At 42.8% G+C, this 25,956-nt stretch overlaps 1 protein-coding gene across 17 annotated transcripts in view; it reads right to left on the bottom strand.

Moving 5' to 3' along the window:
- AGAP1 (ArfGAP with GTPase domain, ankyrin repeat and PH domain 1) overlaps positions 1–25,956 on the bottom strand; it is a 641,254-nt gene that overhangs the window by 210,018 nt on the left and 405,280 nt on the right. For 16 of the 17 annotated variants that reach the window (XM_054679587.1, XM_054679588.2, XM_054679589.2 and 13 more), the window contains one exon: positions 11,910–12,078. In XM_054679587.1, the coding sequence (XP_054535562.1) occupies positions 11,910–12,078 (169 nt within the window). Of the gene's footprint in view, positions 1–9,659; positions 11,739–11,909; positions 12,079–25,956 lie in introns of those variants that run through there. The other variant, XM_054679591.2, reaches the window with a different exon arrangement.

The following is a 25,956-nucleotide window of genomic DNA, read 5'->3' as shown; positions in this document are numbered from 1 at the left end:
TTAGCAAAAGCTTAAAATGGTGATGTTGCTAATCTTGTTTGTCTTTAAAATCTAAAATGTCTGAATATTTTTCCTTATGTTTCCCTTGTAATGGTGTCTCTTCATGTATGAACTGTGCATGCCATCTGCCTCCTGTTTGCTTTAGTGCTGTAGTTGGCATCACTTTGCTTGAGCTCATTCATTCCCTCTGTGAGTACTTACTGAACACCCACCATCAACTAGTGAAGTGCTTGGTGCTGTGGAGAACTCCACGGCACCCCCCATCTTCCAGCATCCCAAAGGTCTGATGATCAGAGTGATGCCAATGTTGTCAGAGGTACAGTTTACAAAAGAAAGGAAGGAGAGAAAAAAAACAACAACAACCCTGCGCTTGGGGCACCATGCACACGCAGCGGATGAAGGACATGGCCTGACAGCAGGTGACAGCGAGCTGGAGCGCCAGAGTCATCCCTTCCCTCCCATCCCTGGGTTACTGCTCCATGTTGGGAGTGGATATCATGTGGCAGTTGGTACAATTCAAGACAAAATATTTACCATGTCAGACGCTAAGTTCTCATTTAAGTAATTATATTTAGAAATAAGTGTAAGTATTTATGCTAAAGACAAAGTTGCTTTCTCCAGCCACACAGTTCTACATAACAGAAAAAAGAATATACAGAATCCAGACCCAGTTGCAATGACAAATGTAATGACTACTAAACACATCAACGTGGCCAAGCAGATTTCAACATCCTAGAATTAGACGGTTCGTCGTCACTTCCTAAAACGTGGAGTCTTATTCCGACCTTTGCAAAACAATGTGTGCCATTCTCATTTTGCCATTTTTATCTGCTGAAGGAACACGTGCTGCTCCAGATTCCGACAGTGTTTATGGAGAGAGCCATCGTACGGCTTGTCTTGGCCACAATCCATCTCCTGGTATGGGTTATATGGACAAGCTGATGCAACAGCGAGGATGAGGGGTGTAAGCATTATGAAGACGGAGAAGAATTTTTCTTGGTTTGGTGTCTTCCTCTGCCATGAATAACGGTTCCATCTTTATAATATTCTTTCTCCTTTATATGATAAATGCAACAGGTGTGTGTGTGTGTTTTCAACATGAAATTCATTTTCATTTGACAACACTGTTTTGAGGGGAGCGTTCCCCGGTTATCTCTGAATTTTACAGTCCCCTTCCAGGAGCAGGTGGCCACACAGCTCTACCCTGAGAAGTATTCACTACTACTTCTTTCTCTGCCTTCCAGTTCTTACAAAATGATCTCACAACTGAATCCAGCAATGACACAGGGAAGACGAAGCACCAAGGAGTACCCCGGGCTCACAAGTCTGATAACATGAGGCGGGTTTTACAGGTTTGCTGGTTGGGATGTTACGGGGTTTGACCACTCCCTAGAAATACTCCAGAAACGCAAACGTTCACTATATGAGTGGTAACTCAAAACAACGGGCCACAAGGTTTCGAGATGGAAAAATGTCACGATTACTTCGAAAAACTCTCCTCTGCCAGTGTGGGAAAGGACTGCAGAAAGCAGGGAAGCCACGGACTCAACTCTAGCCTGGAAGAACCAGAAGCCCTTTCCCAAGGCCTCGGTTCTCACTGGCCCCCGGGGCTGGCAGCTGGCTCCCTGGTGGAGGGGGCGCGGGTAATTCACAGAGGCTCTTCCGGGCACCTCCTCTTTCCCACAGCTGATCCTGCAGACCACTTCGCTGGTCTCGGAAGCATCAGTTCAGCAGCTGAAACACTATTCCTCACTGCCCACACACATTTTTGAGAGAAAAAAAGTGTTTGAAGCACCTTTTATTTACTTGTAGGCACACCTGTTACCACATCCAACTCAGGGTCCTGGCCATCCCCTGATATGTCTCAGCTGAAATCATCAGGAATCAAGTTGCTTTAGTTGGTTCTTTCAGAAAAGAACACTCCACTTAGAGTTCAAATAATTGAAGCTATCCTTAATTTAGGAAGTACAATACTTACTTCTGAATTGCACACCAATGCTCAGGACCACAGAGAGCTACTGCAGGGGAACATTATCTGCAGGAAAGCAACTAATCTCCTCAACATCCATCACTTACATTTCACATGATGGGTAACGTGCAGGAATATATACTTAATGAGAAAATAATTGCTAGGTCACAAAACTAAGAGAGGATAATAAAGAAAGAGAAGTAACAGTGTATGCCTCAAAGAGTTTACAATTTAATGATGGAAACAATACCACATGAATTTGCCTAAACCTCAGTGGGAGCAATATATAAACACGGAAACAACTAATAGTGAGAACGCATTGCTCATAAAAACTGAAGATGCTGCAATTCTTAAAAAGAACTAAGATGAACTTTAGTGTCTTCTAATGTCACATTTAGCTAACTTCCTGATGTCTGAGAAGCCTCACAAAACATTAACATTTTCCCTAAAAATTGTCAAATAGACATTAAAACCAATTCCAACAAAACCTGGTTTATGAAAGCAGATATCACATGCTACTGATATTGAGGTTTTATTTCAGAAAAATAATTCTCGACCAGTAAGGCTTCCATTTGCAAATGGTCTACCAAGGTGCTAGAAGGGTACTTAGCAGAAGCTTCCAATTTATATGTCAGAGGTTGTAACCAAGATCCAATGTGTGGGAAACTCCCGAGTGACCTCGGTCGACATGAGTGGGAAGCAAGGATCTGTGTTCCACCAAGCCTTGGCCACACCGCATGCTGGCAGGGGAAAGGTGTGGACTGACACTGCTCATCCAGGGCCCACAACAGACTCCGGACTCCAGAGTTATTATAATGTTTTCTAGACCGTTTGAAACTAAACAAAGAAAAACTTTCTTTCCATGAGACAACAACGGGTCTAGTTTTGATGTCGCGTTATTTTTTTTTAATAGCTATTACCACTGTAACAGCAGCTTCGCGACTCCGCGTCTGCAGTGTGAGCAGTTTTGATAAACAGCCTCTGCGGGCCACACAACGGGGATAATGTATCCTTAAGTACCGCCAATGAGCTGCCATTCTGCACAGCCAATTACTTCTGTGCGTCTGTCACTCAAAGGAAAAATGACTGAGCCCATTAGATCAAACCTTTGTCACTGTTCCTAATGCACTCTTAGGCCTCATTAATCTCCGGGAGCAGCAACAGAGCCGCCGGTGCCTCATTGCCTCCCCCGAACAGGCCCACGTGAAGCCTCTCATCTCTCCCCCAAGTGCACCACGTTAATCAAGCTCTCCTTATTACCCCGGTCCCTGTCACGGCGGAGAGCGCTCCCTCTTAAATGCTCTCATTATGACCCATCTTTAGAGCCGGCTAAGTGGAAAAAAAGAGAGAGGGAGAGAGGGAGAAAGAGGACGAGAGAGAAAGAGGAGAGGAAAGAGCAAGTCCGATCACATTAATATTCATGACAATAATTAGTATTCTAGGTCACTGAATATTCATGCTATTAGTTTGGTTTTTTATGGGTTTGCTGGATGTCCTGATTGCTGAAGTGTGGAGAAAACAGCATGGTTGAGACTTTAGATGTCAACGGCAGTTCAATACTCAAAACACATTTGCTGTCCCCGCCTCCCCCACCTCCCCTGGAAAATCAGCTTCAACCCTCCTGACGGCTTTAATATTTCGAAACCGCTGGGGGCCTCAAGTGGGGAAGGGGGGGATGTGGAGGAGAAGGGGAAAGGTTTCCTTTGACAAAGGTCTAGGCATCAATCTGGTTAGGATAAAAACACATCCATAGTTGCAAAAACCCAACAAAGACACACTTTAGAGACAAGAAGGTGTCTGTCATCCTAGAACAAAAATGTCACAACCAGGAGTTACAGAATAAAGTGACCACAGGACACAGAACCGGAGCAGATAGCTCCATGGAGATCCATGAAAGTCCGGAAGAGCATTTCTTCTGTCTGCCCCCTTGCTGCCATGATAGTGGGATGCTGTCTGTTGGGGAGCATGGGTTTGTGAAGTCTAAGCCCTATGTCCATTACGTCTACTCAGAGGCTATGTCAACGCTTTACTGTATTTGAAAAATTAATTCAAGAACAAAATTTCTTTCCCCTCTTCCTTGCTTTTGGCATAACCATGATGATGAATTAATGATGTAATTCTGTGAAGTCGGCATCAGCCAAGCTTTTCAAAGGAATGCCGTGTGTTCTTCTCCATAGAACAGAGGTGGACATCATTTCCCCATTTTAAAAACAAGGAAGCTGGGGTTTAGTGAGACAACTTCAGAAGGGTCTGAGACAGGAGAAATGGGATTCTATTCAGTGATTTGGACTCCGAAACCCTTGCTCTTGGACATTATGTTTTCCTGCTCTCTACTTAAATGTGAAAATAACTGTGGAAGCTAATACAACTCTGCATTGTTACATGTGGATACAGCTTCACCAAACTAGGCTAGCCAAACATTCATGTCAGAAAATACCTTGACGTTTTACCTCCTTCTCTGGACCTGTACCTGAAATTCAAGTTGGGAAGATTCTCCAAAATGTGGCTTCTGGTGGATCCTCATTAGAATGGCAACTTAAGACTATGTAAGTTCCAGGCCAAAAGAATGGAAGTGGATAATGGCCATGCACATCTTGAGAAGCCAGTGACCTTGAATGAAGAAGGGAAGGTTTAACCAGGCCTGAATATCTTTTGGATTCTTCTTTTTTTTCTGGAGTAGACCCTTTAGTAATTTTTTCAAAACCCTTTAAGACAGAGATGTTGTATAACCCTGTATGTTGTCTAAAGATGTCTTTTTTTTCTATCTTCATTTGATTAGTAGTCGTCTTTGCATAGGCTTCTAGGTTCAGAATTATTTGTCCTTAGGAGGGAATATTTCCATTATATTTAAGAATGCATGTTGCTCTTGAGAAGTCTACAGTCAGATTTCTCTTCTTTTGTAGGTAACCTTGTTGTTCTCCTATTTTTGGTGTGTTTTAAGATTTTATTTCTATTTTTACAGAGCCTCCTCTCCCATCCAACTTGATACTTGACTCTTCAGATATCCTTACTTGCTTCTAGCATATATTCTTCTGTTATATCTTTGACTACCAACATGTCTTCAGCCATGTTCTTTACAGTATTTATCTAATGAATTTTTTATTTTCACAATCTTTATTTATAAAACTTTTTCTCCTATAGTATTTTCACATACTCTTTATTTTTTTGACACAAGCCTCACTCTGTTGCCCAGGCTGGAGTACAGTGGCATGATCATGGCTCACTGCAGCCTTGACCTCTTGGGCTCAAGCTATTCTCCCACCTCAGCCTCCCCTGGGACCACAGGCACTCGCCACTATGCCCAGCTAATTTTTGCATTTTTTGTAAAGACAGAGTTTCACCATGTTGCCTAGATTGGTCTTGAACTCTTGGGCTCAGGTGATCTGCCTGCCTTAGCCTCTCAAAGTGCTGGGATTACAGGCATGAGCCACCACGCCGGGCCAAACACGTGCTCTCTGTTTGCCTCATTTTATGAGTATCATTAATAACTAACCTATTAAATTCTTCTGTTGATAGGAGTTATAATTTCCTTTTAAATTCCCTTTCACTAAAATGTCACTCTTCTTCCTAAGATCAGTTATCCTTCACATTTTACTGTTGGTTCCCACAAACATCTTCGTTGTCCATTATCTACAAATAAGAGCATGTGGGTTGATGAGGCAGATGAAGGGGTTTTCTCTGCAGCCTTGGCCAGCCAGAAGGCTGGCTGTGGGCTCTGAGCAGGTGTATGGCCCATGCTGACTGGCGGGTTTCATTTAGATCTACCGTGTGGGGGGCTGTGAGCTGGCTGGTGCACTTCATACCACCTACGGTCAGGGCTGCCTTGCCTCTACATTTCTTTCTCTTCTTCTGAGACTGAGGATGTTTGAGTTTCACAATCATCTCTGTTTCCCTTTTTTGAGCACCAGCATCCACATCAAAAGGTTCTGCTCTCCCTAGGCATGCTGCCTGTTCCGATGCATGCTCTCTTGGGGGTGTTGGTGGCAGGGACAACACTGGCCAGCTCTCCTTGCTTTCGTCGCACAGCCTGCTGCTGTGCCCCAGCCCACTCCTGAACTCCACGACCGCCACAAGGAACCCAGAGCCACCCCATCACCATTGCAGCTCCTCTGCTCTCCTCAATGCATGAGCCCCAGAGGGTGGCCTGAGCCCAGTCATCAGCAGTGCACAAGGCAGCTGCTCTGACAGTGCATGTTTCTTCCTCTCTCCCAAGCCCATGGCAAAAACTGACATGAAGATGACCACATTTCCAGCATTTTAAAGTGTGAAATGTAGTCACTATTTCAATACAGGCAAATCACTTCCCAAATGCTAGGAATACCCCACCCCCGAGCCCCTCCAGGTATTTTCTATTCAATTGCCCCATATGGCCCTTCAGCACTTATCACTCCTTACAATGATCTTACTTGTGTGTTTATCTTTGGACTCCTCCACCCCCACTTGAGTGAAAGGCTCCTGGAGAGACGTCTTGTCCTCCCCCCCACCCCAATATCCAGAGCATTAATCAAGGGTGGGCATACAGCAGACTCAATAACAATGGAGATGAATGGCACAGGAGGCAACACAATCCAGTCTCTGTATCAGTAAACTGGTGGCATACAGTTAGGCATTATAGTATTTGAAACATGGAATGCATTATGACTGTGTCCTAGAGAATCAACAGAAACATCCAGTAGCTAGCTATTCCAACTAACGAGTTCAGCAAGATGGCTGAATAATAGAAAATACAAAAATTAGGAGTTTTATTTCTGACCAATTAGATGACGTAATAGACCCCACCTCTCTAAAAAAGATTAGCTTCACAATGCACCAAAAATTATAAACAGAATAGATTAACAAGACATGTCCAGCAGCTAAATGAAAAAAAAAAAATGCTGAACTTTGCTGGAGGCTATAATACAAATTTGAATAAACTGGGAAAGAACAGTGTTCCACGATAAGGAACTCAACACAGTAAAGATGCCACTTCCTCCACAATTCATAGCTTAAAAGCAATGCCAGTTAAAAGCCATGATAGAATTATTTTTATTATTTTATTTACGTGCCCGTATCACAGCCTCAGGAGGTCCTGATGTCATGTGCACCAATGAGGGGATTATTTTTATCAAGGAGGAGAAGGTTTCAAGTTACTCTTTAGTTCATTTGAGGAAAAATAAGCAGGTAACAGTAGCCAAGAAAAACTGGAAGATAAAAGAGAAATATTCAACTGTGTTATACTACCAGATACAAACGGAGTCACACATCTAAGACACTGTGGTAAATCTACATAAGGTAAGACAATGCAGGGACACCAGGTCTCGGAACACATCTGAGAGGCCAGAAACACAGCCCATTTGATGAAGTGATTGAGTTCTACAACAAAGGCAACATATGGAATTAATAGGGAAAGAAAAAAAATTCAACAAAGAGAAAAGGACAGTTGATTATTTATTTGAATAAAAAATTCAATTAGATTTCTGTCACACACAATAGACACAAACAAATTAAAGGTGGATTAGGGGCTAAATACATGCATATACATGTATACACACACACATACAGATAGATATGCATATACATATATTCACACACATAAACACATACGTGTATTTTTTAAGAAAAAAACAATAAAATTAAAACTTAGAAGTATACATATATAAACTGTGATCTGGTTTCAAGATTATGAAAGGCTTTCTAAATAGCTTAAAGTAGAAATCACAACAGTAAAAGATAATCTGATTATAAATAAAAAAGAGGGAAAACCTTTTTATGTAAAGAAGACCATAAAATTTAAAAGGCAAATAATAAACTGGGGAAATACCTGCAAAATATATTCATATCCTAAATATACAAAGAGTTCTTAGATATCAGTAAGAAAAAGACAAGAACCTAGTGCAAAAATGGGCAAAGGATACACCTAAACAATTAATTACAACGTAAGAAACACATACAGCTAATACATGTGAGCTGTTCAACTTCATTACCGATTGAAGAAATCCAAACAAACAAAACATGAGGTATTTTTATCGCTCATCAGATTAGCATAAATTCTAACAATAACATTAATAGCATTATCAAGTGTGTGAGGTGAAACGGGTGATGGCTATGGATGGGAAGAGTTTTCATGTAAAACCTTTTAGAAGTTAATTTGGAAATGTGTATCAAGAACCCTGTAAATGGCTATACCAACCGAATGAATCATTCCATATATGGACAGTTATTCCAAAGCAATAATAAGTGTTAACCACAAAGATTTAGGCTCATACATATATCAGGTCTATGTGAATGCAAGTTATGGGAAGAGAAGGCATAAAATGTTGATCTAATTCAATCGCATTAAGAAAATGAATACAAAAATGAAAATACAAAGAAAGAAAACCCTCCAGTTCACCCAGAACTGAGACAAAACAAATGAGTCAAGAGTGAAGAATAAGGTTAAGTATTCAATTTTTTGGCAAAAACAGCTCTCTAATACCTACTTTTAGCGGGAAGTCCGTCTCTTAAATGTAGCCTCAATTTATTTCAGATTGAATTTGCTGTGTTGGAATTCCTCAGGTGAGAGGACATTTTGTGAATGATGATTTTAGACACAAGAAACTCAATTTTCAAAGAGTATAAAAACTCAAATCTCCAAACGCTTTAATTTCTTAAGCAAGAAAGAATGTATCACTTTACAGATTCATGCTCATGTTAAGAGGAGGTGAATGCAAATTAAAATTTCCCAAGATTTTAATGAAGCTGCTTCCTCTTACAGAAGTGCCTCCGCCTATGGCTTATTCTCAGAACCCAAGAATGAAGCTGAGCAATCAACAGGGAGCTGCTATCTGAGATCTGCGCCCTCCTGCCGCACACCAGCTGATGACTTCACCCGCATGCTTGGTCAGGGTGCCACTTCCCTTAGCACTGCTGTGGCCGTGAGGCATTTTCTTCTTCCCAAAGTGGGAACGCCTCTGTGCTAAGGTCATACCTCCACTTCTCTATCCCTAGTTGGAATCCAGAGAAGAGGGAAAGTCAGCCAGGCCCCTGTGTGGGATTAACCTGTCTGAGGGTTGCGGATATGTCCTGTTACACACTGAGGGCCGTGACCATGGAAAAGGGATTTCAATCTCGTTGCAACCCTCCCATTTGCCCAACAGGAGCTCTTAAAGAGAATGAAACTGGGCAATGGGAAATGCCTTCCAAGGACACACAACTCACTCCCTCAAAGAGAAAGGCCCATGCCACAGCCGACTCCATCAGATATGGTACAGTTTATAGGGCCTTTGTATTATCTACTTAAAATCACACATTAGTGTTTCCCTTAGGACAACAGTGGCATTTGGCTCCAAGGAACATAAATCTCAAGATTAGGAAGTTCAAAATCCTACTTTTACATAGTGAACGCTTCTTCACAGAATTGGTGCCCTTCCTTCATATCTGTGTGCCTGGCAAATTCCTATCCTTTATTCAAACTCAGCAGGTAGCCCCCATTCCTTGAAGCCTGGCCCACCTCCTGGGGAGCCGACCGCAGCATCACTGGGTCTCCAAGCCCTGCCCTTCACACAGCCCTCCTGGGGCCTGTGGCTCCGTGCGGCCTCCATCTACTTGTCTTTCTCCCCAACAACAGGGGAGATTCCTGAGGGCGGGAACTGTGTCTCAGGCACACGTTAGAAACTCCACAAATGGCATGATTTAGCCATTCCACAATGTATACATAATTCAAAACACCATGTTACAAAGATCAATACATTTTTATTTAAGTTAAATTAATTCTATTTAATACATTTTTATCAATTTAAAATTATAAAAATGAAACTCAATAAATGCTTTTACTTAAGTAACTAGATGACTAGATGTGATGGGTCAGAAGGGAGGTTGGAAATGGAAGAATTCTAGAGGTTAGGGACTCCATATCTGCAGTGTGCACAACTTCTGGCACAAAATAGGTGCTTGATAGATTTTTTTTTTTTTTTTGAGACGGAGTCTCACTCTGTCGCGCGGGCTGGAGTGCAGTGGTGCGATCTCGGCTCACTGCACTCCACCTCCTGGGTTTAAGCGATTCCCCTGCCTTAGCCTCCTGAGTAGCTGGAATTACAGGCGCACATCTCCACACCCAGCTAATTTTGTATTTTTAGTAGAGATGGGGTTTCACCATGTTGGACAGGCTGGTCTTGAACTTCTGACCTCGGGTGATTCACCCATCTTGGCCTCCCAAAGTGCTGGGGTTACAGGCGTGAGCCACCGCACCTGGCCTATAGATATTTTTTGAATAAATGCATGAGTTTATGTAATGTACTAATGTAATAAAGCCTTCAGCATTTTACTCACTACGGATTGTTTTTTCTTTCTTGTGCTCTTCTTTTCTCTCTTCCCACCCCATAGTTAGCACACCGCTCTAATAAGAAAAATCTCACGGATGTCTTGGAAGAAAGGTCAGCAGGTCATAGAAGCCCCTGGAAAAATACTGTTCTCACTTTTTTGGGAGGCACTAAAGACTCCTTTAGCATAAAGCCAGTTTTAACTTTGATTAGAAACAACAGCTTGTGTTTGTATCCAGCTTTCCCAGCACTTTCATGTTGTCTCCTCTGACACCGCCCCCCTGCAACACAGGCAGGCCAGGCAAGAGCACCCCAATGTGGTGGGAAGGAACCAGCTCAGTGACTGCCTAACACTATGCAGTGGAGCCCAGGATGGTGGACCCAAATTTGAACTCCTCTGTACCATCTTGCTCTCACCTACCAGTGTCGTTCATGCCTCAGAACCAGGCAGTCAGCACCGTCCCTCTTTAAAAGCACTTGATGTTTCAGAAGAGGAAAGTGCAGCATTAAAGACCAGAAACTCTCATAGGAGAGAAATCTGTTTTTTTTTTTTTTGAGATAGTCTCGCTGTCACCCAGGCTGGAGTGCAGGGGCGCAATCATGGCTCACTGCAACCTCTGCCTCCTGGGTTCAAGTGATTCTCCTGCCTCAGCCTCCCAAGTAGCTGAGATTACAGGCACCTGCTACCACACCCGGCTAATTTTTGTATTTTTAGTAGAGACGGGGTTTCACGAGGTTGGCCAGGCTGGTCTCGAACTCCTGACCTCAAGCGATCCACCCGCCTCAGCCTCCCAAAGTGCTGGGATTATAGGTGTGAGCCACTGCGCCTAGCCAGAAATCTGTTTTAAGAAGACTGGATGTAGGTGGGAGAGAAGAAAGTTCTGGACTTTCTGCAGGAGAAAATGCAAATTCTTGAAGGGATGTCCCCATGTTGAAGGAGCCTGACTGTGTGTGTGTTTATGGGAGGGCTCAAGAGGATCTTCTCCTTATCTCTGATGAGCAGACATGGGAAGGTTCATGACACAGGGCAATTATTTGCAAAAACGTAAATAAAATGAACAATGTCATTTTGGATGGCTTGCAACTGGGCACAGAGGCCAGGAATTTCTAATCACATCAACATTTGAGAAAATACAGCTTTCTCTGATCCTGAATGAAAAAAAAATCTCCTTTAAAAGAGAATACAGAGAACTAAAGTTGCATTAAAGAATGGCAGATAATTAAAATATAACAACACAGAATTTACATTTTATATAGGTCAAACGGTTTCCTCTGAATCTTGCTCCGAATGGTTTTTCCACTTTCATACATACAGTTATCAGAAATGAGTTAATCTTTGACACTTTAACGTTAATTCACGTTTTTCAGAAGGATCTTAAAAACCCAGTTCACATGTTAACTTCACTTTCCACTATGCAGCCCTGGAAAGGCCTAGATGCATGGTTTTTGCAGCTGTGACTCAAAGCACCATTTGCTCGCTGGCATTTGCGGAACTGAAAGTTTAAAGGAAATGATCAGCCACAGAAGTGATCAGGTTTCTAAACCTTAATCTGTAATGTGATAGTTACTGTCTCCACTTAACCTAAGAGTCCAACATTGTCCTCGAGCCTGGACCACCTGTTGCTGTTGAACTTGATTTGTTAGTGCATTTGCTGTAAGCTTACCTGAATTGGGTGAGATGTGTAAACTGCTCATGTCCTTGGATAGGCCATTGGTTTTAGGGCTGGAGATGGGTGCACAGGCTGACGTGGCTCGGGGTGGCCTCTTCCCTGGGACTTTCACAGTGGTTCTCAGAAGGTCAATCTCCTTACCATGAACGTTCTGCATGTAATCCTGTTGAAAATGTTAAACATCCAAGAGAGATAAAAAAAAAAAAAAGACCTTTTACAACCTAGAACAAAAGGGTCTATCAGACGTCATGAGTTAAAACCCTATGACCCTTCCACTGTGGAAAGTACTTTAAAAATCATGAGATTTTTATCTATAGAGTACTGGTAACATCATTATTATATTTAAATCAGAGTTTTGCTTCTGTGTCCTGAACTAATCCAGGACCTAGAGATATAAGGAGAGACACAGCAGGTGCCTCCTTCAAGGGGCATTAGGAAGTAAGTCTACACATAAAATCTGATTTTTTGAACTCTTGCTTATCAGAGGGTACATTAGGCTCCTCCTATAAATTCCAAGTAAAATTCCATGGAGTAGGAAACCATTTTGTAATAACCTTTCTGTCTCAGATGGGAATATCATTAAAATCTAGATAAGACTGAAGCTCTCTGGTGAAAAATCAGGTGAAAACTGGAAGTAAAAAGGTCAACTGTTGTGCTAAGAACCAGGAAGATGTCCAAGGGGTATCTGGCTTTCTAGGCCTTGGAAGCAAATGACCAGCAGCAATCAGAGAACTACAGGGAAGCCTCGGTGGACAGTGACTGCTCTCTGGCAGCTCACTTAACTCACTGTGGAGTCAAACACTACCTGGAAACTGGCTGATGGGCAGGGAAGGGGGAAGGTAAACAAGCAACTGAGAGCCGGGGGATGGGCCTGCTGGCCAGTGAGTTACTGATCCTTTAGTGCATCATCATCATCACTCATTATTATTATTGTTATTATTATTATTTCTGGTAATGAGACTCCCTGTCTGCAAACACAGTATCTTAAGCATTCTGGACACATATTACTCGATATCACACGTTAAGAAAGAATATACACTCAGCCCTCTGTAACAATATAACAATTAAAAAAAATACAAATAAGAAAATATTGCATTTACATTGCATGAGGTATAAGTAATCTAGGGATGATTTAAGGTATACGGGAGAATGTGTGCAGGTTATATATAAATACTATGCTGTATTATATAAGGAACTTGAGCATCTGAGGATCTTGGTATTCTGGAGGGTCCTGGAGCCAATCCCCCATGAATACAGAGAAATGACTGTATTTGAAAATTACTCTCGGAAAAACAACATTTCAAGTGTTTTAAGACTATGCAGGAAGTGGGAATAAATATGCTCTTTCTTTGGCAGCATCTTGGTGAATTCCCTTTAGATTTGAAAACCAATAAATTTGTCTTAGTTAAAAGTAATTAAGTTCAGGTGACCATAATTCCATTTCATTTATTAATTTTTTTAGAGATGAGGTCTTGCTAGGTTGCCCAGGCTGGTGTCCAACTCCTAGTCTCAAGTCACCCTCCCACCTCAGCCTCCCAAAGCACTGGGGTTACAGGCACAAGCTACCGTGCTCAGCCAATGTAATTTTAGAAGAACTGCCAGATAAACTCACATGCTGGATGCAAGGGACCGAGGCAGGGTGGGGAAGTGGGCTGCTGTCTTTTAACTGCCCAATGGCAGTTACCCGATGCAGAGAGATAGTTGGATCAAGTTCTAGAATCACTATGCAAGGGTTGGAAGCCTCTGCCTCAGGGACAAGGAAACTTGGCCAAGTGTATTGAGGAAGCTGCTGGGACACAGGGTAGGGTAGCAGAGAGGCCAAAGCGAGATCCCAGTGGCTTCCAGGAAACGGGCTGTCTACCTTTTTGTGTTGTTTTGTTTTTTGAGACAAGAGTCTCACTCTGTTGCCCAGGCTGGAGTGCAGTGGCATGAACTCAGCTCACTGTAACCTCTGCCTTCCGGATTCAAGAGATTCTCCTGCCTCAGTCTCCCGAGTAGCTGGGATTACAGGCAAGCAGTCCACCTTTTAATTGCAGGACAACACCCACACTTGTGAAGGAGTCACGGGTTTATCAACAAGTAGATGTTTGCTGATAGAAGAAACGGCACAACAAAAGCCACAAAGTACACAATTCCAGTTCAGGGGAAAGGAATGAAACCGTGGGTCCTCAGGGCAGAGGATGAGAAGAGCTGTTTTCTCCCTGCCCAACCATGGTCAGGTGGGTGAGCCTGGGGTGTGACAATGTAGACCTTCCCGCAACCAACATGACTTACAGGCTGCCACATGGAGTCAAACCAGACTCAAGGGAAAAGGGTGCAGGAATTCTCAACGGCAGGACGGGCGGGAGGAGAGCACAGCCTCACTGGCGGGGGACACTCTGGCAGATAAATACAGAACCCCAGCAGGCTCCCCTACATCAGCCCCAGAGGGACAAGATGTTTCAGGGTCCCTGGTGACCCCTGAGGACGGAAGTCTTGGTGCCGACAGAAAGCTCAAAACACCAGGGTCAGAACCAGGAGGAAGAACAATGGGCTGAAGACCACTGGAGAAAGGATCAGAAACTGTGCTACAGTGGGGCAAATTCAGAGGCAGGGGCAAGGCGGGGCATTCCCCGGCAAAGGACAGACAGGCTATCCAGGCAGAAAACCCTGGCACGCGTGCATCTCACATCAGCCCAGAGGCCGGGAGCAGAGGTGCCCGGCCACCCGAGGCTGGTGACTGGCCATTTCATTTTACAGGGTGGCTCAGGGAGGATGGCCTGACTCTCAGGGCAGGCTGGCTGGAGTCAGCCACAGCCCCCTTGGAGGAAAGCTGTCATGGTGGGTTCGGGTAACTGGAGGGTGGTATCTGGGCTGGGAACCACAAATCTGACTTCACCAGCCCCCGAAAGGAGATTCCACTTGGAAGTTGAGATGCTGGACTCCACAAAACATAATCAACTTTGAGAGGATGTAGACCAAAGACAGAAAGAAAGTTACTATTGAATTAACTCTGTTAAACTAGATGGAAGGAAAGCTAGAGCTGGAAGAGGCACAGGAATTCTCAGGACTGCGCTGTGTTGAGGGTGACAAATGAGCGGGGCGCGGTGGCTCACGCCTGTAATCCCAGCACTCTGGGAGGCCGAGGAGAGTGGATCACTTGAGCTCAGGAGTTCAAGACCAGCCTAGCCAACACGGTGAAATGCCTGCTCTACTAAAAATACAAAATTAGCCAGGTGTGGTGGCGTGTGCTTGTAATCCCAGCTACTTGGGAGGCTAAGGCAGGAGAATCACTTGAACCTGGGAGACAGAGATTGCAGGGAGCAGAGATCATGCCATTGCACTCCAGCCTAAGCGACAAGAGGGAAACTCTGTCTCAAAAAGAAAAGAGAAAAGAAAGGAAAAGCACACCGTAGAGTGGTGAGTGTTGGTCACTTCTTAAAAAAGGTTTTTCTCAAGCATCTTTAGTTTACTTCCATTAATATCCACTGAAAATATGCAAACCCAACTTTCCAAACCAAAGTTAATGCTTGTAAATAATGAATTCCTTCTTGCACAGTTATTCCTTTAAAAATATCAACTTGCTATAACTTTCTTCCTTAATGCCAATTCTTAACAAATTAAAATACAATAACAGGAGTGTAATTGAGCATTTATTGCTTATGGGCTCTAAAATGAGGCTAATCAGATAGTGACTAAGCCTCAGCATGGGCTCTTTTAATAGGCATGTTTTAACATACAATAACCACGATATTTTATTTAAAATTATTATAGAAATGTATCAAGTGTCTGCTCTCCAGATTCGAAAGCGGCAAGGGAACCCATTTATCTTTAGCTCAGCATGGGCTAAGGGATCTGTTTTCTTGCCTGAGTTAGGCGTTACAACCTCAGAAGAACTAGCTCTAAAAAAAAATAAATAAATAAAATCGGTATTTAAAATAGCCAATTCTTATATTTCAAGGCACTGCACATTTTAAAAAACTTTACAAAATGCATTTCCTACTCAATAAAAGCCCTCCGACTCAGCGCTTCACACACAGGTGGGAGATAAAGACACATGTATCTGTGGCTTCAAGTTCCTCCCAAGAGAAACGACACTGAGCTTTCTGGTTTTGAAAGAACTGATCCTTTTCATCTCTCCCCAGCTTGGTACTTGAGGAATTAAAGCTACAACCACTAAACAATGTCCTCCGTAGAAGTCAAGGGGCTGTGCAGACCCTTCACGGGTCTGAGTTAGGGACCTGGGTAAAATTAAGACAGGAAGCTTGATTTTGATATGCAAATGTTACAGATACTACCCTTCTCCATGTTCCTTGTTGAAAATGCTGATCGAAGATAAAAGAGGGAAAAACCCTTTAACAAGGCGTGAGGGTAATTCAAAGCCAAGTACTTTTAAACAGCACTTAACAAGTCCCCGGGGCCCACTCAAGAGCCAGGACCCCCAGAGGTGCCATCTCCTGCCCCTCAACAGCTTGAAAAAGTAGTAATTGCAAACCTATTTGCATTTTCCTTCTCAAGTTGTCCATGATCATCATGCGGCTTATTTTTTCCAAGCAGGCGCCAGAGCAAAGGGACCTGTTTCCGAACCCGCCAATTGCTCGGTAACTGTGCCTCGCTGTCCCCCTGCAACCCTACTCCGGCACCTTTGCCATCCCTTGTTTTTTACATTTCGCTCCTAATTATGTTGCATCTATTGCCGTACACTTAATTAGCTGCATTAATGTGATTTCTTTTCACATAGTCAAGCAATTAAGAGCTATGATTGAGTTTCATTCAATTAGCCTCAACAAACATGCTAATTGATGTCCCAGATGCAAATGAGGTGCAATGAGAGAAACCTGCTAGCAATTGAGAGCCATGTCAGAGACCCACAGCTTTCAGCTTGCTGACAGCAGCACAGCTTAACGTGGCGCCCGCCTTCTGTGGGGCTGCCTTTGGAGAAGGACGCGGAGTCATTAGTATCTCGGTGTACCAGATCCCTCCTGATACAGAGAATTAATTGATTCGCTGCTGTATCACGTTGTCCTAGAATTTCACAGTTATGTGTTCCCAGGACCGGGAGGTTACCAAATGAGTAACACTTGGCTCCAGCAAGGAGGGTGGTACAAAGTCCTCATCAAAATACCGTATTAGGCTACTAAAAAATATACAAGAATTCTCCCCAAAACTACAAAGGGAAAGGTGTGTACATCTTGTCTTGGCAATCCCAGATCCCACTATGTGCCTGATGGCCTCTCCCGTCCTCAGTAAATGGTGAGTTCATCTTAGTCAGCTCTGGGGCCTTTGGCACTTGAAGTTAAGCTCAAAATACAGCAATCCATCAACAGTCCCTAAAAATACCCTTACTATATTGATTCTCACTGCCTCGCATCCGGAGGTTACCTTTGGCTGTCTGGTGAAAAGATGGGTTTGCTGATGTGTTCACAGGGGTACTAAAAGCAGTTAACAAGATCTTAAAGCTAAACTGAAATGCATACACTATATGATTGGCATCTCAACATTAGATCAGAAATAAGCATATGGCTTTGAAAATCTGACAGTGTTTAAGCTCAACTTTCTTCAAGGATAGAAAATGTAATCAGCATACTCCATTTTTACGTATACTTCAAAAAAGTATTAAGACTTTAAATTTACATAGTTAAATGATGGAAAAAAATAATGGAAAATAGTGGCAATCTGTTCCAATTCGTTTTCTCCATTAAGTTCTAGTTTATAACTGTACATGTATGTTGAGAAATATAATATTTTATATTAATATATAATACTGAAAAGATAGATCACTTTTCAGACAAATCAATAAGATTTTCAAAACAATTCAGATGCAGTACTTGCCTTTTTATTGCTGTGTTGAAATTTGTTTTGATGGTGCAAACATGCTGCTGATTAACATGAATCAAAGTAGTAGCCCCAAACTGTACTAGTCATCATCACATTATTCACTGGCATGCTCTTTAAGTACAAACAAAAAAGTCTCACTTGCAGATGCTCTGAATACACTTTAAAAAAAGAAGTGCTACTGATTTTTAAACATTTCGACCTTTGAGTCCATGTCTTCATTTTCTCAGGTATGACATGGAAAGCATGCATAAAGCATTTTTGCTGGCTACCGGAGGGTGATGGTTGTCTTGCAGAAACGCACTTCTGCAGCTGTTGGAGTTGCAAGCTGAACCAGCCACTTTTTTGGTGGGACAAGATTTTTACCTGAAAGAATGACTGTGCCAGACATTGACTGACTCTGGTTTTCAGTTCTATGTATGTGGCAAACTTGTATCTCTAACTATGAGCTTGACACCTTCCAAAGACTTAGCAACTTTTCTGACAAGATTGGCGGTGATACAAATGAAAATTTTTGATGTTATATGATGAAAACTATCACTATTTAGAAATCTACATACTTCATTTCAAAAATAGTTTTTCTTGAAATGACCGGGGTATGACATCACATGCATGGATGCATGTGGATATGCCTGCATGGATAAAACACACGTAAGAGATCATTCAAAGGGCAAGTCAGTTGGATGGATTTTAAGGTAGTAGAGGAGGAAAAAAAAAACAGTGATTTCACATTGCATTACTAAGCTTTAAGAAACTATCACATGTTGAGTTTTGGTGAAGTGTGCAAGAGGAATATCCACAATTATCTGAAATGAGGGTTGAAATATTCCTCCCTCTTCCAACCACACATCTGTGTAACGTGAGATACTCAAAGACTAACCAAAACAACCTATCACAACAGACTGAAGCAGATACGAGAATCCAGCTGTCTTACACCAAACTGGGTATCAAAGAGACCTAAAAAAATACAAAACAATGCAACCCTTCTCATGATTTTTTATTTTGAAAATTATACTTTTCACAAAAATATTATTTATACTAACATGTAATGGGTGGTTTATTGTTATTTTAAATGGATTACGTATTTCCTCTGTTTGAATTTCTAACATGATGAATATCAATAGACAAAATCCATATGAACAAAAGCTCTTTGGGGTCCCTCCATAATTTTTTTTTTTTTTTTCCGAGACGGAGTCTCACTCTGTCGCCCAGGCTGGAGTACAGTGGTGTGATCTCGGCTCACTGCAATTTCTGTCTCCTGGGTTCAAGTGATTCTACTGCCTCAGCCTCCTGAGTAGCTGGGGTTACAGGCACGTTCCTATGCTCACCTAATTTCTGTAGTTTTAGTAGAGATGGGGTTTCACCATGTTGGCCAGACTAGTCTCCAACTTCTGACTTCAGGTGACCCACCCGCCTTGGCCTCCCAAAGTGCTGGGATTACAGGTGTGAGCCACCACACCTGGCCCATAATTTTTAAAAAGATAAAGGGGTCCTGAGCCCAAAGTCTTGAGAACCACTAGTCTAGCTTCATGTCTGCAAAGCAGCCATTGGCTCCATGTGTATGCTTTTATGTACACAACCGGGGAGGAGCAAAGGGTTGGACTGTGGAAAGATATTGTAAATGTTTTCACATTTGTTTGTTCCTCCTTCTCCTGGAGGAAAAGAATGACTCATTATTCCCTATTTTCACTGCACTTCATGAATATCCAGTATCAAAAGGAAGCAGTAATTTGTTAAGTTCTATTTTTAAAAAGCCTCACTTCTGGGCTCAAAAAAAAAAAAAAAAGTATGTAAGAGAAGCCATTGTAAAGTTCACTACTATTCCCAAACTCCATTTAATATTATATTCAAAGGAAACTAATCATAAAGACATATATAGGACCACCCATTCAAAAAGATCAAGCAAACGTTCACATCCCACATTTATGAATAATAAACAATGGCCTCGTACGTAGTCACAGGTGCAGACCAAAGTCATGCTCCTAAAAATACTGTGAAAATATTGTAAAACTATGAAAAATCTTCTGGCCACATCCCTTCAGATCACAGAACTCAAGAAGACAATTACTCTTCTCTCCAAAGGATCACAGTCACAATAGCAAGGTAGGAGGCAGCTTCAAAGGGAAAAATCCCATGAGAAATAACTTTGTTTCCCAAGACAGCCAACAGCATTCCAGTGTTTCACTTTCAGAACTGCCTTCCTGAAGACTATCTGACCCATGCTTGTAAGTGCATGAGAGTGACCAGCAGCCATGGCAGGAGGAAGGCACCTGGCCAATCAGATGTGTAGCACGCACAGAGGCAAACGGCTCATGCTTATGGAATTCACTGGTCTTACCATGTTCCCCATCATCCTGAAGCAGCTGGATTAATAGAATGGTGGAATGGCCTTTTGAAGTCACAATTACAATGCCAACTAGGTGACAATACTTTGCAGGGCTGAGGCAAAGTTCTCCAGAAGGCTGTGTATGCTCTGAATCAGTGTCCAATATATGGTATTGTTTTTCCCATTGCCAGGATTCACAGGTCCAGGAATCCAGGGGCAGAAATGGAAGTGGCACCACTCACCATCACCCCTAGTGACCCACTAGCAAAATTTTTGCTTCCTGTTCCCACAACATTACGTTCTGCTGGCCTAGGGGTCTTAGTTCCAGAGGGAGAAATGCTGCCACCGAGACACAACAACAATTCCATTAAACTGTAAGATTGTCACCTGGCCACTTTGGGCTCCTCCTACCTCAAAGTCAACAGGCTAAGAAGGAAGTTACAGTGTTGGCTGGAGTGACTGACCCAGACTATCAAGATGAAATCAGTCTACTACTCCATCATGGAGGTAAGGAAGAGTATGTGTGGAATATTCTTGACTTAGTAAATGCTTTATTGGGTCTGGGTCATTATGCTACACGTGGTAAAAGAGAAGGCTGGTGAGGCCTTGTTGGGGACCAGTGGTGGCAGCTTCATGTACAGTGGAGAGTCCCTACATGATGGCAAAAGCAGACTTCTCTGCTTCATGTGCTGCGGAGGCCAGTGTCCAACATGCGTGGGCTCAAGTCCACCAGTCCAAAGGGTTAAGTTATTCTACTACAAATCAAAAAGCAGAAAATTCTAAATCGAATTATGAATACACCTTTTACTTCCTGACTGTATCTGTCTTGACTGACCTACTGTATTGAGGTTTACACTGCCTGAAAGATTTTTCTCATTCTAGGTTAAATTGAGTATTACGCAGTTGTAACCCATGCCTGCTCAAACCTAGCCTGTACGATGCATGCCTCGGATATGAAAACAGCTGCTTGTCTCTACACAGTCACTGTAGGCCTCTCATTACAATGAACTTCAAGGAGCCAGCACCATTCCTTTGCTGTCCTAGTATTTTAATATTTGAATATGGCTTGAAACAACTGGATCAATAGTTAGATCCTAGAAATTTTAACTTATAAGGAAATGTTCACCATGGTGATACTGCCTGTCTGGGTCTCTTTAAAACTTCAGATTTCTTTGGATGAATTTGCTAAAATGTGCAGTGCTAAAACAAACAGTATATATATATTTTTAAGACAGAGTTTCGCTCTTGTTGCCCAGGCTGGAGTGCAGTGGCATGATCTTGGTTCACTGCAACCTCTGCCTCCTGGGTTCAAGCAATTCTCCTGCCTCAGCCTCCCAAGTAGCTGGGATTACAGGCGCCCGCAACCATGCCTGGCTAATTTTTGTATTTTTAGTAGAAACGGCGTTTCACCATGTTGGCCAGGCTGGTCTTGAACGCCTGATCTCAAGTGATCCGCCCGCCTCAGCCTCCCAAAGTGCTGGGATTACAGGTGTGAGCCACCGCGCCCGGCCAAACAGTAGAGTTTTAAGACAGCAGAGCATATACATCTGTCCTCTGAGGTGAATATCGATTGCTACATCATGTCTTCTGCTGTGAGACCTAAGGTAACACGGACAAACTCCCACTTCGGTTTTTCCCCTTGACAAAGGGTCAGTACTTCTAATTTTTAAACTTTCCACCTAGGCCTATTTAGAAGTCTCCTATACGTATTTTTCCCATGCATTGCTTTTACAGGAATTACTCTTGTTTTCCTAAACATAATGCCTGCCAAGGGAGTTCACAGCACCTTGTATTAGATTCCATTCAAATGAATCAGATAATTCACTGATAACCACACTTTTCTGATTTCCTACAGAAGTCTTTGGAAGACAAAAGTCAACTTTCTCTTGGTCAGGGAATAAGCCTCAAAATCAGAGCGCCTCCACTCTCCTCCGAGTTGCACACTGGGGGCCTGTCATTCAGTCACTCAGGGTCCCCACGTCCACATCTTTAAAAACAGTTCTAGCTTCATGACACTGTTGCGAGGGTTCACTGAGATAATACTCAAGTGCTTAACAGAGCGCCAAAGCCCTCCATAAATGTTAGCTCTCACCACTCTTGTCCAATAAAAATACTGAACTATTTTCCCTCTGACTTTATGTGGCAATTTCTTGAGCTAAAGGTGTTGTTCCCACTTGAGGTAGCAATTCTGACATGATAAGTCATTAGGGTTGACCTGCAAAGCCATTTTTCACTTTGTAGCACGGGTGGGGGTGGGGGGACACAAAAAACCTGTCCTCTGCAAACGCATGACATTTTCTGCTTTTTCCTCCTTCTCTTCCCCCCACCCCCCCTTTTTTTTTTTAAGTGGGGGAGGCATGTATATGGTAGTCAGACATTTTTATTGCAAAATGCCGTCTGGAAAAGATGCAAAACAAAATTGCTAAAATGCAAGGGGAAAAAAAGAAGGGGGAAAAACAAAAGGCCCCGTTCCCTTTGCTTATTGAGTTCAAAAGCATAACATGTAGCACCCTGCAGCAAATGGGAAGCTACACTAATTTTAAAGCCATAAAACGCTATCAAGTGCCCTGCGGGGCAGGACTACTCTGAAGCTAGTGGCACCTAAATAAGACATGGTTCATTTACTTCGCAGCTTAGCCTAATGTAATCATCAGCGGATTTTTAGCCTAGAGTTGTAACAGGCAAATAGCCGATGCAGCAGAGGCGGCCCTCCCAGCCATCGAGGGGGCTGCAGCTAGATTGCTGTTGATTAGAAAATTTTTCAGTTTTGACAAGCACTTAATGAACATAAATCGCACCTTGATTGGTTTCCATCTGGGGCCACAAGCACACCTGAGAAGAAACAGGCCTCTCCAGCCCTGCCCCTCCCTACCTTCCAAGACCTCGGCAACAAGCCCGCAATCAGGTTATGAGCCAAAGAAGAAAATATTCGTAAAATATAATAATGAAATTCAATTTCTTAGTAGAAGTAAAAGAACATTCCTCATGACCCCCCACAGTCATCCTCTCCTACTGAGTCCTCGGCTGTGACTTACTGTTGCTGAGGAAACCAGAGGGATTTGATTTATTTACCTTGTGTAAGAATTTTTGGCCTCAATGAGTAACACGAAAAGGCCAAAAATGGAAAACAAAATGTTATCAATTGGGTACAAAGGACGGCCAGAGACGATCTGACATATCGCGTGGCATACTGGTAGGACGATGCCCCTTGGATTCCACTGGAAGCTTAGAGACTCAAACCCTCCAGCCACACTGTTAAATCTGCTATTTATAGAAACACACATATATTCTATTTTTTCATTTTAACTAGAAATGCAAGAAGGCAGAATTTTTCAATGTTGAAAATAGGTTAGGTAGGATCTACACTATTTAGTGGTTTAATTTTTAGAAACATGAGGACTTGGTCAGTCGCGGTGGTTCACGCCTGTAATCCCAGCAGGTTGGGAGGCCGAGGTGGGCGGATCAGTTGAGGTCAGGAATTTGAGACCAGCCTGGCCAACATGGCAAAACCCTGTCTCTACCAACAATATAAAAATTAGCCGGGCATGGTGGAATTGCTTGAACCCTGGAGACGGAGGTTGCAGCGAGCTGAGATCACGCCACAGCACTCCAGCCTGGGCAACAGAGCAAGACTTTGTCTCCAAAAAAACAAATAAAACCAAATAAAACAAAAAACAAAAAACAAACAAAAAAAGAAATACGAGGACTTTATTTTGTCCAGTCTCACCCTGCTTCCATTCACTGTGTGTCAACAACATCAATAATGAAATGTCGTGAGGATAGCTTTCCGCCCTTTTATTTTTAAATCCCAAACATTTCCAAACCGTGAGGGTATATAAAACAAAGAAAGAATTACATAGACAGAAGAAGACTTTGATACAGAGTTCTTTTCTGTGTTGGTGTAACAGCAGTGAGTTTTTAGTAGGCTCTGTTTCCAACAAAAGTTGTCACTATGCCCTGAAAACATTTCTACTTTTATGGCGGCCTAATTCCTTGGCTTTGGAACTGTTGACACATGGGAGAAACAACTGATCACATTCTTTCAAACAGGTCACATGAATGACAAAGTTCTTTCCCAGGTCACCCAGGTGCTTAGCAAACTCCAGGAGAGCCCATGTGACCATGTCACTGCTGGGTGGTTTTCTTCTTCTTATCACATGGCTTCCAGACCACCATGCATGTTATGAAGCCTGCACAGTTCACTGCGGTCAGGACTGGGCCCAGCAAATGTACCATGACCAGAGTGCTGGTAAGGTTGGGCAGGTTTAATATTCAGCCATACTCTGTAGCTTTCCCATGTTACAGTTTTTACATTTAAAACCCAAGCTCTGAAGAGTTATCTGTATGCTCACATTCCTAGCAGCATTGTCCACAATGGCCAAGAGGTGAAAGCAAGTGTCCATCCATGGACAAATAAAGTGTGGTGTGTACATATGACGGAATATTACTCAGCCTCAAACAGGAAGGAAATTCTGACACATGCTACAACTGGAAGAATCTTGAGGACATAATGTTAAATGCAACAAGCCAGTCATAAAAAAAAAACAGCATATGACTTCATTTATATGAGGTTCCTAGAGCAGACAAATTCATAGAGACAGAAACTGGAATGCTGGTTGCCAGGGGCTGAGTGGAGGGGGGATAGGAATTTGTGTTTATGCCTAGAGTTTGTTTTGTAAGATGAAAAAGTTCTGGAGGTTGACTGCCCAACAACATGAACATACATGATACTATTGAACGGTATACTTAAAATGATTAAGATGGCAAATGTTGTATGTATTTTACAATTAAAATGAAAAAAAAAAAAAACAACAAACAAAATCCTGAAGCTTTTCTCCCATCAAGATCCTTCTTTAAGTTGCAGCAAATGGAGCCAGAATATGGCTGAGACATATTTCTGCTTCCTAAAAGTGTTGCATGGTGGATTCCTTCCACGAGGTTTCAGGAACTCTAGTCCTAGTTCCTTAACATTTAAGGAAAGGTTAAGCATATGGGCTAATTGTGCCTCCATCCATCCATCCATCCATCCATCCATCCATCCATCCATCCATCCATCCAACAAGCCAGTGTTCCAGATGTTAGAGATACATTGGTAACATATATATCCTTGCCTCAAGGAGCTTCCAGTCTTGCGGGAGAATCAGAGAGATGGCCCAATAGAGTAACGTGAGAGCACACACAGCATGGGTGCCCAAATAGGCCGAGTGCAGGGAAACTCCCAAGAGGAAGTAGCATTTAAGCCAGGATTGGAAAGAGGAGTTAGTGATGCAAAGAGATGGGGCAGAAAAGAACATTCTCAACAGAGGCAACTGCATTTGTGAAGACCCGGAGGCCAGAGAACATGGCAAGTATGAGAAACTAAAAGAAAACAAAGACAGCGATAGAGCAGGAAGCAGGTGAGAGGCCAGTCTGAGGAGGCAAGCTGGGGCAAGAGCAGGGGCACGGACATCAACCAAGCGGGAGGGGGGATCTTCTCCATCATGAAAATACATAAAAGAACTCAAAGGAGGGAAATCAACAAAAATATGATGAGAATCACAAGGTGAAAGTTAAAAGCAGCTTAGGAGTAACCACTATTCTTCATACAGCCAACAGGTTTTGGAAAACTTTATGAGCAGGCCACTGCGCTAGTTGAACTGAGCAAAAATGCAGGCCTGCACACTCAGGGGAGTATGGTCTGCAAGATCACCTCTGTGTGACTTCTGGCGTCATTCTGGATGAATTACCAGGAAGAAGAGAAAACGGAGGCCGAGGCGGAGGCTGTGGGTGGAGGAAGAAGAGCTAGCAAAGCAATCACTGCATAACTGACCTTGAGAGGCTCAGTGATTCTCACACTGTGCCTGAGTCCCAGGACTCCACAAAGCCACGTTGGAACCAACATGGAAGTGGGTGGGGCAACGG

The sequence above is a fragment of the Pan troglodytes genome, chromosome 13, assembly GCF_028858775.2.
Source record: "Pan troglodytes isolate AG18354 chromosome 13, NHGRI_mPanTro3-v2.0_pri, whole genome shotgun sequence".
NCBI classification, from domain to species: Eukaryota; Metazoa; Chordata; class Mammalia; order Primates; family Hominidae; genus Pan; species Pan troglodytes.
Note: the sequence above shows the minus strand (reverse complement) of the source record. Positions and strands in the feature narration are given on the sequence as shown.